The sequence below is a fragment of the Lineus longissimus genome, chromosome 3 (assembly GCF_910592395.1).
Source record: "Lineus longissimus chromosome 3, tnLinLong1.2, whole genome shotgun sequence".
NCBI lineage: Eukaryota > Metazoa > Nemertea > Pilidiophora > Heteronemertea > Lineidae > Lineus > Lineus longissimus.
The window spans coordinates 619018-636605 of NC_088310.1; the positions used below are offsets into that span (position 1 = coordinate 619018).

At 40.9% G+C, this 17588-nt stretch overlaps 1 protein-coding gene across 1 annotated transcript in view; it reads left to right on the forward strand.

The window, feature by feature from the left end:
* LOC135484368 (MAM and LDL-receptor class A domain-containing protein 1-like) overlaps positions 1-17324 on the forward strand; it is an 89827-nt gene extending 72503 nt beyond the window's left edge. Inside the window, exons 8-15 of the mRNA XM_064765757.1 lie at positions 12350-12566; positions 13582-13721; positions 14492-14620; positions 14825-15097; positions 15377-15519; positions 15805-15989; positions 16407-16501; positions 17242-17324. Coding sequence (XP_064621827.1) covers positions 12350-12566; positions 13582-13721; positions 14492-14620; positions 14825-15097; positions 15377-15519; positions 15805-15989; positions 16407-16501; positions 17242-17324 — 1265 coding nt within the window. The remainder of the gene's footprint in view (positions 1-12349; positions 12567-13581; positions 13722-14491; positions 14621-14824; positions 15098-15376; positions 15520-15804; positions 15990-16406; positions 16502-17241) is intronic.
* Positions 17325-17588: the final 264 nt, after the last annotated feature.

Below are 17588 nucleotides of genomic sequence, written 5' to 3' on the forward strand. Positions count from 1 at the left end.
GATCCAGTCTCTGCCTTGCCACATTATCGTGATTTACGGTCATTTAATCGGGCTAATTTCTGCTGACATATGATTCGTATTACTCAACACTGTTTTGAAGTGATTTGGCATGGGCAGCCTAGCTTTAATTAACTCTTTGGTTGTCCGGCTTGGTCCAGTGATAAGACCGATGTTGAAAGCTTACATGACACACCTGGTCCTGGGTTCGCTCTCCAGCCAGTCCACTTCCTGACTTGATAGTCTCTCTGACATGGTAGGTTTCCTCCAGGCCGTGATATCTCGCCCAATATTGTTTACAGAGCTAACAATGTCCGAATTGACCTCAGCACTCGACCAAATATCTTATGACACTTGGGGCCCTGCTCTTGAGAAGCCCAGCGCAAATACGTTGACCTTCTATTTCGGTCAGACATGAACTTTGACGATTGAAACTCAAAACTCTTTTGCTCACGATTGGTACAGACTCATAATACAGGCTTTCGTGACCTGAACAACGTTGGGCATCAATGCAGAGTGTTTTCATTTCATTTAAACTTACCTTGGGCAGCTAATAACAGCAGTAAATCTCAGAAGATTTGAAAACCTCGCATCAATTTCCTTTAAGGAAACTGACATGATGATCTTGCAGCTAAGGTGACGTGGCGTAAGGGATTCCTGGCGGGATGCTAATACGACGAGGATGTCTAAATGACTCAAGGTTTGGTGCTTGATGAAGCTCGTCATTGTCAGGATGACACGAATATTCGATGTTGAGGTCGATGCTTTTAGATCAGACCGCGGCATCACTGTCAGAACCTTTTGCATGGAGGTAGATATCGCCACCTGTAATACAAAGTCTTATCAAAGTTCTAAGTCACTTGCCATCTTTCAGCCAACGTCCTCATGAAAACTTGTCCATTTAACCTGTGTCAAGTAGGTCTAATCAATACGGAGATATGGTTCCTGTTCATTTAGCCAATGTTGCCCTCTCTAATGGAAAAGCACACATCTTGAGCCAATTCAGCGATACGGATATGTTTGCCTACAAGGCTTGGTAAACAGTGACTCCTGTCTAATGTCCTGTTCTTTGCAGGTGAGGACACAACTCACTCGGTCACTTTATAACATCGCAACAATATCATGTTGGCGATGGCGCTAAGCACGAAAATGTCATGCACGACGTGACGGAAGGGTAATATTAGTCAAGTTATCAGTTATCTCTCCACTCATATTACAATCTTTTGGCAGGTGGTTTGTTGTTGTTCATTTCTAACAAGCCTAACTGATAGGGAAAGACCAAGTTGTTACTTCAGGAGCTTGTTTATATGGCTGAAACTTAATGCATCTCCAATGAGCGACTTCTGTGAACTTCAAGGACAGACACGATGAAAGGCCGTATTTGCAATTTCCAACGCCAGGCCTTGTCAAGGTTCAAAAAAGTTCAAAAAAGTAACTTCTCACATAGCACTTTATATTGTACAACAATCCAGAAGCCTTTCAGAAGATCTCAGATGACCTGATCAATCAGCGCTACAGAATGTGCGTATCTGACTGGTACCCATAAGACATGTAAGCAAATAAACTTGCCTAGAGTCACACCGACAGTTAGGACTGAACCAGAGACCTCTTGATCGCTTGTCTGAACCTGAACCACAACACCACCTCTCCTAAACTATGCACCAATCTTCTAAAGGTAATGATCCTTTTAGATAATGTGGCTATTCTGATATCTCCGATGAGAGTCGCTCAACATATTAAGTCCCCGGGAAAAGAGTTTAACAGTGGTTTAACAGAGAAGTCGTGAGATGAAATGAAAATCCCAGTTCTATGAATCAGCCGCTGCCTGCAGATATCCTGTCCTCGAAGATGACACCATCACAAGACAGGATCAATGGTCGACATCGGCAAAGGGAATATGCATGCTGCATCTATTAAACAATAAAACATACACTGCCAATTTAGATGAAAATTAGATGCGCTAGTTGGGATGCATCTTGCATGATGTTGGGCTGTTTGGGCATTCATGACATGAATAGAGAGGACTGTGGTCAACTGCAGCACAGAAATAGTGGTGAAGAGTTTTGTGTTATCGTGTATGTTGTGTTAGTGCAATGATAGCCAATTGAGAGTTCGAAGGAGGTTTCAACTGTTTGGAAGCTACGGTGTTTCATGTTTAACGTAGTCCAATATGAAAGCAGTAATATTTACCCAACGTTAAACCTAGGAGAGTAGTCCGCATTGGTCAGCAAGGGAATCGAAGTACAGAAATATCTTGAGTTAGAAGTAATGGCCCCTATTCGGTTTCAAGTCATCAGGGCATCCTTTATGAAAAAATTACCGAAACGTAACTCGTGGGAGATTCATTACGCTGTCGCATTGAGTGCCCGGACCTGCCATATCCAAATGAACCCAAACCCCAAGGGAACACCAGTAGATTGGTAGCAATAAGCTAACAGTCCCCTGGGTTCAGAGGAGATGCTTTTTATCAATATTGGATAGCAGTGGGTCAATATGCGGGTTGGATTCCTTTCTTAGCCTTGCCCTTGGATTATTCTAATGCAGAAGAGCTTCTTGAAGAAGTTTCATGTCTGTTTGATGATGAGCACTTTGAGGACGGTCATGGATGGCGCGAATGGCTTACCGAAACTGGCCATTTCCTCTCTGTTCAGAAAGAAGATCTCCACATTGAGCAGAGTTGAGCTTTTTTCAGTCAGATGGAACTGTATGTCGCCAAGGTGTTAAGTTGCTTTCCGTTCAACACATTTGAATTTCTTGTTTTATGAATGAAATCAGGCTGATTTAGTTTCTACAGATAGATATCATTTCGAACCTTGGCCTCAATATGTTTTACTTCATCACCCGAGCAGGTCAACCAGCTCAGTTTCAAAACTTGAGAGCAATACTGCTATACCTTTGTCCGTTACACACCTTGAGCTCTTGACACGCCAAACATAACACTGCATTGCTGAAGCACAAATGTCGCCTCACCAGGCCAAAGAGTCGTCCAAATAATCAAGATAGACCTACATCATGATAGCCTAGTCTAATCATACATTGACGCACCAGACGCTTTGTCGCTCTCATCACCTCACCAGGCCAAGCAGCTCAGGTTCACCTCAGGTCATTGATCTCACCAGTTTACAAGAAACACTAATTAAAACATGGAATATAATCCACCAAGAATTATCAAGAAAACAAACCAATTACTAATGAATGGGAAATAACAGATCAACTGGCTACTTGGTAGGTTTCATATCACAAACTGCAATCATCTATATCTGCAATCTAAATGTTCCTTACACACAATCATCGATAGGATATACCATGAATGACATACATATTGTGACACATTCTGCATTTGGTGATCATTTCATGATTTCAAAAGGAATGATTTCTTGTTACAGTTGATCTGCTGAGAAATTGTCTCATTTTAAACTCGCCTACGCACTCTCCTATGCTATTTATTGAACTTTGATAAGTACTACACTACTCTATCGTTCAACCTATTAGGTCCTGAGTCGGCCAAAGGCTGCAGTACTGAATAGTGCTATCCTTTCAGCAATCAAGTGAAGTGATGAACCCAAGGCTGCATCATTCAGTTTGTGACATCCTGTTTCAGATCACCAGTAATGGAACGAAAAATATAAATCTCGGCAAATGGATTATGTTGACAAATTAAGTATCCCAAAGAAAGTGTTGAACCCTGAAATCCCATAGCAGTGCTTTCGCACATCCGTTCACCCCCGGGCACGATTAAACCACAAACATGACAAATGCGCTGGTATCACCAAGTTATGCCGTTGCATGAAGTTATCAGACCGCATGATCCCCATGACAAATGTGCTCGCCATTGCATTATATTTTAAGTGAACTCATCCTTACTTGAGCCAGACCTCTGTATATAAGTATGTACACATCCCCTGTAAAAATGCATGTGTATTTCCGTCAATATTTGAATGAAATGCTAACCCATGATTTCAAACGAAGTTCACCCTAACCATGGTTGAAATTGATGTTTATCTGTGTACATTGCTAGATAGAACTGCATGGGTATTTTTGTGACTATTGACTTGAACTGAGTTTAGCATACATGATAGGAGGATTAGATAGAGATCTTGAAAATTGAGTGGATCCTCCGACAGTTCGGTGCTATCACTTCGCCGATGGGCTCTGCGGTTACGTTCACACAACGTAACAGTAATTGGTCTTGTTTGGGACTAGTGTCGTACTCCCTGAAGTAATTCTCGTACAATCCCTCAGGGATGTTGTGGGAACGTGATAAGCCATTCAAATGGACATGCGACTCGTCCATTCGTCAAGTTTGAAGATAAAACATTGGTTTCGTGTCATCTTGGGTTTGAATTTTCACTCGCGTTTCTTAGATTTAGATTTTGATATTTCTTTTCGAAAAGTAACGTGTTTCCATTTGTTGTGGGATATTTAGAATTTTGGATCTTTCAAAATGATTTTGTGACCTATGGTGGTTTCATGTGAGATAGATATTGTAAAGATGTTTGTTCAAATCATGCTTTACATCCAAGTGCGAAACATATGAGCAGCTTGTGGTGGACTTCTCTCCTCCATGGCCAAAGACGAAGTCTCCACATCGAACCAGAGTTTGAGAAATAGGGTTGTGGCATGCAACAAATGCTACAGAAGGGAATGAGAAAGATGAAGAAGACATTTTGCAGAGATACTGTTACAGTTCTACACCTCTGATGTTGCTCTTAGAATAAAGCGTCCAATGAAAGATATTGTTTGGAAACGTCCACTGCCGTAGCCCATTTAACAACTCACAGAATACAATTAGAATTTGTTCAACGTTCTGTGAAATCGTGAGAACATCTCAATTAAGATTCGAATAGTTTGAACGGTTTCTTTTACTTAACTTGAAAGTAAGAAATGAAAGTTGATATTGTAGATGATGCCGTTGATCATGATGGAAGCGTTGTTTTTACTAATCAACTCCGCAAACAAGGATGTCTTAATCAAGGGATTTCAAATCAATGTCTTTTGACAATGCGATCATTTCTGTTGAGTAGAAGGAAGCCAATCTAGAGGTTGGTGACATTTGTTCTATTGAAAGCTCGTCTTTGAACTGTTTGTGTTTATGCTTTATCAGCATCGCATCAAGAATAGAACGGAAAGTGCATATGAAGATACATGCATGAAGTTATGTTGATCTACATGTATAGTAGAGCCAGAAGGACCTGGATGTTGTCCCCAGAACACAGACCTGAGGTGGAAACTGGAATGCTCGGCTCTTTTGCATTCTGTTACAGCCAATATCGTGTCTCTAAATGTGTTGATGAATTGATGTATTGATTATCTGCTGTTATATGGGAAATGAAGAAATGACTTCACAATGGACTTATGTGCATATGCTTCAATTCGTAATGGACTAAAATCAGGATATATTCACCAAATGAACAAGATCTTCACGAATCTCGGCGATTTATCTCACAAACATGACTCTCCTCTTCCCCAACAATACTCAATGACAACCACATCTATTGAAATCACCAATTACACAAATTTATGGCGATTACATTGTATCTGATCACACTAATTTCTGTGTAAGTCCTTGCAAATTGTGTTTGGACCTCTCATGGGTATTGCTGAGATATTGGGCCAAATTCAATAGCAGTTGCTACTTTATTTCCTCGACTGGATTAATGATGTCATAACCGTATGCAGATGTGGGGTTTATCATCGAGATTTATTGCCAACGTTCAATGGACGATCGTCAGGGACTGAAAGCTGATGTGTTCATTTGTGTCCAAACACTCCTTGGTGATGATATTTCTGGCTAAGTGGGGAGTCCATGATCCAGATTTATATCATCTGATGTGCATGTTGTCAAATTATGACGCATGATCCTAGCTAATCATTGGTCTGTTCTATTTGGTGTGACGGATTGTATGTCTGTGGGTAGGACTATGCTGTTGACCTTGTTCTACAAAACTAGAAGAATCTTCCCTCTTTTAAGAGGTTTTGAATCAAAAGAAGCCCAGCCATGCTTTCATGTGCTGGATCTGAGGACGACCCTTTTACACAATATAGTGATGAGATGACAAAGCAGTGGAAGTCAACTAATTTTCTGTCATGTTGAACCAACAGCCCCAGAAAACGTTACTCGCCAAAAAACTGATTATGATGACATCCTTCATCCAACTCGAGAAAGGGTGAACTTTGTGTTGGAGTAGTGATCTGATTTGTTATATGTGTGGTTGTGTTTCGCCATTCATCACTGGCCCTGCCATCTCCGGCACCAGTATCTCACCGTCCAATCTCTGATTTGACTGAATCCCATCTTCATCTTGACTTGTGGTTCCTTGGGACGGAAATAAATCATCCAAAACCGCACATCAATTCACTAACTTTCTCAATTTTGATTTGAAATTTTGTTTTTACTAACGTAAAACTTAACCCATGCCCTGTTTGTGAAAGGGGGAATTGTACTACAACCTGAAGGACATTTCTATCATTAATGGGAAGTTATTTATGGTTACTTCCTCAGTACTTGACTACTGAGTACTGATATAGTAACCATAAAACAACTAACAATTTAGTTTTGTTACATTATAGCACCAATTCTGATACCAGCCATCTCCCAAAGCAGATCTATAGATCCTTTGGAAAATACACTCAAACCAAGATTGATTGTGTTTTAGGAGCGATGAAAAAGCTTGCTGTGGGAGTATGATATCAGCTAACGAAATGCACTAGCCGGAGGTACAGTAGTGTGCGTCTTTATAGACTAAAGGCGGACAGTTTCAGACATATATCACCGAGTTATGATTAGCTCACATATGAATAGGAGTTGGTACTGCGAGGCATCTGCTAAATGGGAGCAAGTGACGATAAGACTAAGTGGTCTTTGGCCAAAGTTTTTGTTGGATTCGCCATCTAGAAGATTGGACAACTGTGGTCTGCTATGAACCCAAAGATAAAGACAGGCCAACTGTCCCACTCTCTTATCGTCCTTGTTATGCAGTAAATCTTGTCTTCTGATGGATACATTGGATAGATAGGGAGCTAGTTGGTAGAAGTGAACTCAGGGGAAACTGGTGTGGCAGGCAGTCGACGTCCATCTATGGCCTGCGGACATATTTTGTATGTCCGTGGCTGGACGTGGTATGTCTTACTTTCAGAACATGGAATGGATGTTCAAGCTGGATTTTCTTTAAGATATTTCAGCGTGGAAGGTCAATTCCAGCGCCAAGTTCATTTTCTTTATTCTCACCATGTTCATCTAGGTTTGTCCTGATTATCCTTGAATACTAACTACGGTCTATCAAGGCCACGGATGGAACCGTCATTCAACATCCCTTGGGCCAATGCACTTTTTCTCCATCTTGGAACCATGCGGGCTGTAAATTCTATGGCAACCCTCATTTCCATTCATTTCTTCACATCATATTACACATACTCATCTAGAGTGTCCAGTACATCATTGATTTCCAAATTTTGCCCATATCAATGCCACACAAGGGACTATCCTTCAACTCCATTGACAATGCATTTTTTAAGTGAACCTTTGGACCATGTGGTCAGTAGATTCGTTAACAACCGGTCCAAATCAGATCAAGGTAACTGCATAATATGCTAACAGATTCACTGGTCGCACTGGGAGTGAATCCCGCCAGGAATTAGAAAATGCTCATCACGTTATGGCGCATCGACCACAAAAAACTACTTCAGGAATGACATGGATATTCAATAATCTGCATTTTGTCCTTGCCTGAGATGCCATGTCCAGATGGAGCCTTGGATTTGATTTTGTAATGAGCGTGGAATCCTTAGGGAGTGGTCTGTTGCTGACCACGTCTGTGTGTGGCCAAAGACAGACCTTGTCTTTTTTGGATGCTTTTCTGCAGTGTTAATTATAACATCCTTGATAATCCTCTAGTCTCAGTTCCTCTTTCCGTCACCTCTTCATCATCCCCAAAAATAACACCGAAAACTAAATAAAACCGTAAATAACACTCAAATTTTCCATTTTTCACCAGATCTTGTCTTTCTTTTCCAATCATCATAACTCCGGCCGATTTCCTACAAATTTCCCATTTTGATTCCTTATCATACTCAACGGTGCAAAAACGCTCCTAACAACCTCGTCAGCGGCAATTATCTCTGACCAAGACACGGCACAAATTGATTAAGATAGATGTCCAGTTAGGCCGAGTGGTGACAAAGGTGCCGGTGCTCACTTATCAACCCCGGTAAAAACGGTTTTCTCCTGTTCCAATGATGCCTTTATTGATTTCTTCATGTGAGATAAGCGCAGTCATATCCTGTGGTTCGCTGATCACGATGAGTTGAGATGTGAATGGAAAGTCGAGATGAAATGAAGACGGATAATTGGTTTCTTGTTTTATCTAATGCACTTTTTCTCCGATCTTCACATACCAAATTAGTACAAGTTTAACCAGTATTTGATTTGTTTGTTTTAACCTAAGAATGCCACTAATTAGCTCTCAAGGTAGCGGAGACATCGTGTGAATAGTGAGAAATTCAGAGTATGTAGCATTTGGCCCAAACTGGTAGCACCTTGATAAGTCTTGGCCTATGAAATGTACTCTTATTGTGTTTAGTAATGAACTCCGAAAGCATCTGATGTCTTCTCAATCAATCTCTCACATCATGGTTTTAGCGAGGCAGATTTCCTTTAGCAAGATGAAGAATATGAATTCGTTGGCGGTAAATGGTTGGTTCATTAGCCCCACTGTTATTGTCCCTTTAAAAGGAGCAGAATTCATTGAAAATAACCTGTCATTTCTCGTTTAGTGCATTCCCTAACTATCGCGTTCATGCATTCACTCAAAAAGCCTGAATGATGAGATATTCGAATTGCACGAAATCGGCCCATGGCATGGTTTCTTAAACTGTGATTCCTTATGAATATTCATGATTTGTCTCAGATAGAGGAGCTAATTTGCATACTATGCCTTGAAGCCGTGAAGTGCCTTTAGCATGAATGGCTTAGGTTACTGTAGATATCCTTGGCAGAATTTTCATGATGCTCTGACAGATTGTTCATAATGCAGCATGAAGTCAATGTTTTAATGAAGTGTAGCTGCTGAGCCATCAATAATAAACAGTTTCTCTAGGAGATGGCTGCACGGGGCACTTGCCACCTGAGCAAATTCGTTTATGTTGACCATGATTTTTGGGAAACTGGTGATGAATATGCCGGTTTTTCTGAGGCACTGCTCAAACTGTTCTCATTATTGGCGGGATTACTTGTCTATTAGCATTAAGGCAGTTCATAACAACACCAATACGAATGATGACTCTCTCTAGACTTGTTTCAATCCATGGACACTTAGGGCCAAATTCATAGAAGGCGTTTAGCTCAAAACAGCGTTTAACTACTGAATAGACAAGTTCAGGTCCGTCATGTAAACCTTCACAGAATATCAATAGGCCCTGAAACTGATTAGAGAGAAGTTACCCACGTCTAACCCTTAAACGCCCTTTATGAATTTGGCCCTTATTGTCTCATTTGATGAAGACTCGTCATTCCGAGCCGCGTTGGACACGATGCCGATATTCTCAGTGTCGTCTATGGTTGGGGTGTATTCAAGGCGAGTAGAGCTTCAGCTACAAATCCGCCCACAGTGGCATGCAGTATGATAAATCAATTAAAGTCACTGTCCCCGTGGTTTTAGGAGCACCGTTCTTATAAAATATTCATTCAAAAAACAAAAAAGTCATCAGGGGGTTTCGTCATTGCAAAGAACATTACAGTTATTGCAAATCTTGTAGTGGTCTTTACAGCCCTCGTTCTATTAGACTCAGTAATTTCAATTTCATGTGCTGCATTTACGAAATCCTGGTTGGCCATGCCGATTTGGATACCTTATTTCCAATAACGTTAGAAGTCCAATAAATTCCAAGAACATGTCATTTTGAGATTTGGCATTCAGGTTACAATAGGATCGGTATGAATTTTTGAGGATACTGATTGTTGGTTTCCCGTAAAGATGGTAGTTTGTGGAGAAATCATATGATGTGCAGGAGCATTAGACCAACTGTTTATTTGCACACCAGTGTCCAGTTTGAATATATGTCTAGTTGGCTTCAAACTGGCACGGAGTCTTTCCTTTGCCGAGCAACGACAACTGAGAGAATTCTCCCGCTTAACCACTGCTCAAGGCCTCCTCGCCTCAGGCCACCATCCCTAGGCACCGACCAATGACACTTGATCCCCTCAATATTCATAACCGGCTCCCTCCACGATTATTGATGCCAACATTTGACCAGATAGTCGCCTTCACTTCATGCAGCTTATTAATGTTGCCCTGTGATGGTCCCAGGTAACTGACGGGAATTGCCAATGACCAACATTTCATGCTCTCGCTGTATTAAGGGATGGGCGATGTATGGATATTAAGATTATTCGACGCTTATGAAATCTCGAGATGGTCTACTGTCCAGTTTCCGTGGGTCTCGCTTCACCGACTGTCCGATCTTGGAGAAAGGTTGGATTTTCTTCAAAACTGGGTGGGGGAGAGGAAGTCCGATTCACGCGGCTGCAGAATGTTCCAGAGATTCGGTGATAGTTCTGGTTGCGTCGGCACAAGCCGTTAAATTGAGAACGATCTCAAAATGTGTGATTGTGCTGTCCCTTTCAAATGCCTACCAGAATAACCTGTCTTTATCGCCGAGATAATCAGATCCTCTTCATCTGATGAAAGAGAGACAAGACAATGATAGGCGACAAATCATGATTAGTTCATGATAACATCCCATGATATCATGAAATGGACATCACGGTCTCCTGCAGTGTGAAATTGACGAATCGTTTTGCCGCCTTGCACTCTTGCCTCCATCTTAGACAATTTACACCAATTACATCTCCATAACATCGTCATTTCCAAACGATTAAGAAGTAGTGGTGTCAGTTGATTGGAATGGAATAGATCATTTTAATTTTATTTGAAGCGACATGTGTAAAGTTGCCTGGGGCGTTTTTAGTGCATTTCTGAATATCATTTGTGTAGTGCAGTGATGAAAAACAATGAATCTGTGCAATGTAGAGCCACTGAACGACTTGTGTTTCTGCAGAAGAGTATAAGAATACATGAAATGTGAACATTGCATAACGAGCTGTATCCATCTTTGTTATCATGTCTCGTTTTGTGAAACTTGTCACATCCTATCTGATCTATACCATCAGGAGGAGGTTAAGTCTTTTATTTGTATATATGGTAGGTGAACGAAAGAAATAACAGAAAAATCAACCTTTGACAATGAGTTTCGGTCTGTTGTGATTCTTGAATTGGTCACTAGGGGGCCAAAACTGAAAACATAACAAGTAAAATAGTGTCGTTTATTAGTGATTTCTTTCTTTAAAGTTTTTGATATCGACACCCTGTTTAGAAAATTGTTGCTGCTGCATTTGTGTACATCATACCTGCAATACACTTGCACTGGACGCCACCACTTGCAGAGAGACTGTTCTCGAATATTATGTCTGCTATGGAGATTAATGAAAAAATGACAAGTCTAAGAAATGCTGCCACCTTGACAATGGTAGTCTTGGGACTGTTTATATGATCAAGCTATCCACCTTCCTGCACTGATACCTTAGGGACTTTGTAATCCTCTTTGATTTTTTATTACACACCTTACGATGAGTCATCACCGGTGTGGGGCCGTGATTTCAGACTGTCGGTGCTCGCTCTACCCTAACCATTGTTCTCGTGAATCGATATGTGGTGGTTATGGACCAGTTAGTGTCATTATGGTCATGGGGATGAGATGGCGCCTAACCGATCAATTAGCACCAATGATGTGGTGCAAGGTCGATGAAAGGGGCTTGTGATCCTGATGAATGATCCAGTTACGCGAACATACCAAGATTTGGAAGTCTGCATATTTGGTGGCACATCATCACTCATAGATATCGTATAGGTAACTTGGCTGTTGCCCCTTTCCAGATTCAAGGGCGTCTTAAGCCTTGTCTTTTCATATCAACTAGGATGTTCAGTCTGTTCACTACTTTAGAATTTACCGGAGATGGTCTTCAGTTTCACTGTTGTCAACAATGGCTTCTTTGGGAATGACGACTTTTGTAGATCTCTTTCGGTAGGCCTATCTCTCTCTGCAATCACATATCCCCTTTATCGAGAATAAACACAAACTTGGTGTCCCGTTGCCTGCAGATGGGAGTAGACAGCCAAATCGTAACCACTGGTACTTGCTCGCCTATGCTGGCTCATACGACGGGTTGTTTGAGAAGACATTGTTGTGACTGTGGCAATCGCTAGTCGTGAATTCTAGCCTACCAGTAGATGACCGAAAGCGTACACCAGTACTTGTGATATTAGTCTGAAATCTTTTATAATTTCTTTCTTTTCAGATTACATTGTGATGTTTAAGAGTGAAAACATGCGGCCTGGTGATAGGGCCCGCCTCACCAGCAAGTGGTTTAGCAACACGCAGAAGAACGCCGAATGTAAGCTGCGCTACTACTTCTACATGAATGGATCCCGGCCCGGAGAGCTCGACGTCAAGGTGTACACGCTCAGTGGACGACAGATATCGCTGATGAAATTCCATGATAACTATCTCAACAGGTTAGTAAGATGAAAGGTTCATTTCCCAAACCACTAAAAGCTCATTCGTACTTCGTTGTTCTTAGTAATTCAAGGAGTAATTCAGAGCTCCTAATTTGAAAGTTGCCTTAAAAGCCCTTGTTTCCAGCGAGGTTTACATATCTGGCCTTCTCAGCGAGTTGCACTGAAATATTAGCTGATTTATTTTAGCGATGTTTTTGGGCTTACAGCTTTTTGATGCCTGCCTTTCCTGCGTGGTCCCTCCCCCACATCATCAAGCATCCCATCTTTATAAAAAGGTTGTCAAAGTACCCTTCCTCGGAACGCTCTTAGTACCCCAGTTCCAATGCCAACCAGTCGCCTCCAGAGTAAACGTGCAGTCCCACGACCGCCCAGCACAACATCACTAATTACCCCACTGTTCATTTAGCCTTGAGAGTTCCTTTCTCACTTCTTCTCAGTTGTTTTCTAACTTGTGTATGAAGTTCTAGTTGGTTCTTGCTCGTTTCTTGTTATGTCATGACTGCCTTATTAGCCTAATGATTCGTAAGATTGTTTCCTCACGATGCCTTCCTTGCGGCATGCAACGGTGCAAAGATGCAAAATTGTACTCTTGATTGGCAAAATCAAGATACGGCAGACTCCTTTTGATTTTTAATCGATACTGTGTTTGTTTCTGAATCTTTTCTAAAGATATTCCTGTATCTCTTACCTTTGAGTAGGTTTTTAGATCTCTTAGTGACATTTTAGGATGTTCTCTAATAGTCGTTCGTACGGTCGTCATTGAAATAATGACTGTGAATGACTGGTTTCCTGTCTTTCGTAGGTATCGATCATGTCTTGAAGATATCTCACCCTGGTAAATGCAAACAAATACTTCCATGTATCCACGTATCCATGTATCTAAGAAATTTGACTAAAAGGAAATTGCAGTATGTGTAGCTAATGACTTCTGTGAAATAAACAACAAATCAGCAATGTAAGACAAATTTCTTCAGCATTTCAATAACATGTGCACACTTTTTACTTCATCAAGGTGGCACGAACAATTTGCTGAAATCGGTGACATAGCTGAGCCGTTCCGTATCTTCTTCATATTCACACGAGAGGGCGACAGAGGAACAATCGGCTTGGATGATATTGAGATACGGTGTAGGGGACAATACAAAATCAAAGGTAGAATCCCAACTTACTGTCTTTCTACAAAATCTTTCTCACTCTCATGTTTTGATAGAAGTGTTTGACTCACTAAGATTCATCATTCTTATTTCTGTTGCCAATGATAAGCTTGCATCAACTGACACCTAGCATTTGTTTTGAGAGATTAAATTATGCCACCGAATAAACATAAATACAAAAATTATGAGAATATGAGATCAACTATTTCAATCTGTTTATCTGGTTTTCATCGTCATGTTGTGTTTCTTGAAGTCTATCTTCTTGAATGTAGATCTTCTTGTAACACATCAGGAATCGTCACGTTGTGCAATTTTGTTAGAAACCTTAGAGCTTAATAAGTAAAACAAGATCAGCGATGCTTAAATTATGTAACTCAGTTGTAAATTAGCTCAGAAATTATGAGAATGCATTCAATTACAACCAAAGTTACACTCAAAATGTGATGGAATCTGCTCGTTTTCTGATTTCCTTCACGTCTACATCTTGAGAGAGCAAACAACATGTCCTCCGATCATAGTTCTATGAAAGAATTTTCCGGGAGTAGCTTCCCGAAAACAGATGTTGTTCAGCATTATGATACGTGATGCAACGAAACACTCCCTTCATGCAGTTCGTATTGATTTTATATAAATTATCATTTTCACTCCCATTTCTGCCGAGATGCTGCAGCGAATACTCATGCTGCCATCTCTAAAAACAGTCAAAAACTAAACGTTTGTTTAACTCCTGTTCGTGACCATTATATTTTTGGATTCTCTCACTTCCAGAAACACCACTCCAAGGTCACTGCCCAAAGATGAGTTTTCCCTGTTCAACATCATTGTGTAAGAACCTGGACCAAGTGTGCGACTTTGAGGATGACTGTCTATATGGGGATGATGAGAATAACTGTGAAGGTAAGAAATGTATTAGACACCCGAAGCACCTATTGACTTGAATCAAAAAAGAAGGGTCGTATGATTTCATTGGCACTTTGACTTTGGACCACACCCATTGAATCTCATCACCGCAATACCAATTGAATCGCAGTAGCTCTTTTCGCATTGATTCTCATGACTCTTTACCCATTTAATCCCATTGTCTATTGTTTTCTCTTTTAGCTTTAGTGCCAAAAGAAGGAAAATGCACGTTTGAGGATGGACTCTGTGGCTGGACAAGTAATGCAGATGAGGGGTATATCTGGCAGCGAGTTAAGGCTGGAAGCACCCGTGACGTGAAAGACAGTCCGTCGTCGCAGCATATGACTCCGAGCATGTCAAAATTAGAACACTTTGCCAGGTTGGCTAACTTTGGCGGTGGACGAGATAACAGTCGGGCAGACTATGAGAAGAACTCGCCAAAATCTGAGGATCACACTTTCAAGAATTCATCAGGTACGTGCATGCTCCTGTCTTCTTCTGCAAACGAAACTATCTTTCATTGTCATTTCTTGTAGTAGTAAAGCTTCATTCGACCATTGCCTAATGGAAGCCCTGTACAACATCGCTTCGACAAGTTGAGATAACCGTTTGGTATCAATTCCTTATTCTTCAGACCTATCATTAATGAATGCGTATTTGCCACTTCAGTGGCACTGATTTCACTGTCTGAGAGAAGCGAAATGGGGTTTCTTAAATGTTTTGTCTAAGGGTCCATTTTCCTGATTTTTTCAGGACATTACATCATGATGACGAAGAACCCAAAGAAAAGTCGCTCTTCTCTCAGCAGCACGTCATATTTTGAAAGCCCGCTGTTTCCAGCACCACCGCCTGAGAACTATTGTAATCACACCTCGCCATACTTCCAACTCTGCAAGGTAGGACATCCGTATTGTTTTGAGTCAGGGGTTCATTACCTGGCGCATTACAAATGACCAAACCACTTTACTTTTGTTTTCATTTCCTTTGAAAGAGACAATGAGATTCCTATAATGAGGCTACGAAGTTGGTACGAAGTGATATTTACCTGATCTTAATCTGGCACTCTAACAACTTGGCAAGCTTTGGATTAGCTCTTTTCGTCACGTGAGTGCATTCGAAAGAAGAAGATTGGCCCCTATTCCTGATACCAATAGTCTTGATTTATCAATCTGTTTTTGTAGGTTCGTCTGTTCCTGGCATCCAGGCACCCTCTGACCTCTCTCTACATGGAATTCAAACAATTGAACGCGACGAAAAAGGATCGCGATATCATTCCTAAGAGCGTCAAGGCGACCAATGACGAGACATTCGTGCGAAACAAGTGGATACGAAAGATTGTGATTGTACCAGATAAAATCACATTACCGTAAGTCCTGTAAAGAAATTATGTCTGCACAGTTTCCGCAGGGTTGCAATCTATGGCTACATGCCTTCAAAAGACGTTTTTTTACTCCTTTTTCAGTAGCAAATGAATGTGCAATAATCGCTACCGTAATATTTCAATCCTGAAGTTGTTACACACTGGCTCATTTGTCACTGCCAATGACTTTGTACCAGTTTACAAGAAGGTTTGATACCCTCTTTCTGAAATGATGCTGAAGTTTGAGCCTTACCATGTAGCACGTTGGGTAAGCCCCGAACTTGACCACTCTTGACGTACTATTTGGAGGTTAATCAATCGTTAATCATGCTCAAGCCCTCGCTGTGATCGTTGGCTCCGGGCTAGTTTACAAAAGGCGTGGTTACTTCCTTATGCTGTAACTTTATCGTTGTTTTTCTTCAGTTATCGGATTATTCTACGTGGATACTATTTCAACACGAACTATGACAAACTTGTCGTGGATGATATATCTTTGACGCCAGAGTGCTTCGGAAAAGGTGAGCTCTTCATAATTCATATTGTGAGAATTGACACGGACACTTTGAATGAGATGTAGTACCGTGCATACTCATGAGATAAAATTGTGCTCAGTTGGTAAATTTAGAACATGAAAACCAAGCAAAAGTCAGTGTCTGTTGGTGCTGGCTGGCTTCCCCAACACAGCTGTGTTTACCGAGTTATGAGTCTGCACACCTCTACCTCTTTCAAAACAATGTCGCATTCATAGCGGCTAGATGGCAGCCCAGGTAGTCTATCCTCGGCGCATGCTCTATTGGGTGTGGCACATTTGATGATTGAGACTGTTTCAAGATGGAACCACTACAGCCTGTGCAATTCTTACTGGATCATGATGTGGTTTGTTATCCGCATGATAGGGGATGTTGAATGTTGATCAGACAGCTCATTCGACACTGTTCCAAGAAGCCTATCAAACTTTGTGTTGATTGATGGTCTATTTTTATGTTTGAAGTTATGAACTTCAGGATACGTCAGTATCCAAAGACGGATCCTACATGGAGGGAAATAATGTATATTTAAGGAAGCAAATTATTTGCTTTATTGCATGGCACTAGTGGTCACCTCTGGTAGTTGAAGTGTCTCAAGAAAGATATAATATGTCTTCATCTCCCCTTCCCCAAGTGCAATGTATAGCTATATGTAAATCATAATTTATAACATGATGAGGTGGTTTATTAATATTTGAAATCTTATGTCCTTTCATCTTCTCATCTTTTAGGAAAGTTCGCCGAGATTAATAGTACGGATTCGATCTGTAAAGGCCTCGCCCCAAAACCTACTGGTAAGATCTATTTACAATAGTACTTTCACCTGACATGATTAATGTGGAGCTAATGTGTTCTACCCGAAAGTCAAGTCACCAGTACTGTACACTGTTGATACTAATTACAAGCATGCCCTTTTTGGGTTACTTACCAGGTGAAATGTGTTTTCTACTGAGAACCAGTCATCTATTCGTTATTCCTAAGACGTTTAAAGTCAAATTCATGACGAACTCTAAATACAACATTTAATAATCAAAATCCACTTAAACTAATTACTAAGATCTTTCTTTAACCTTCGACA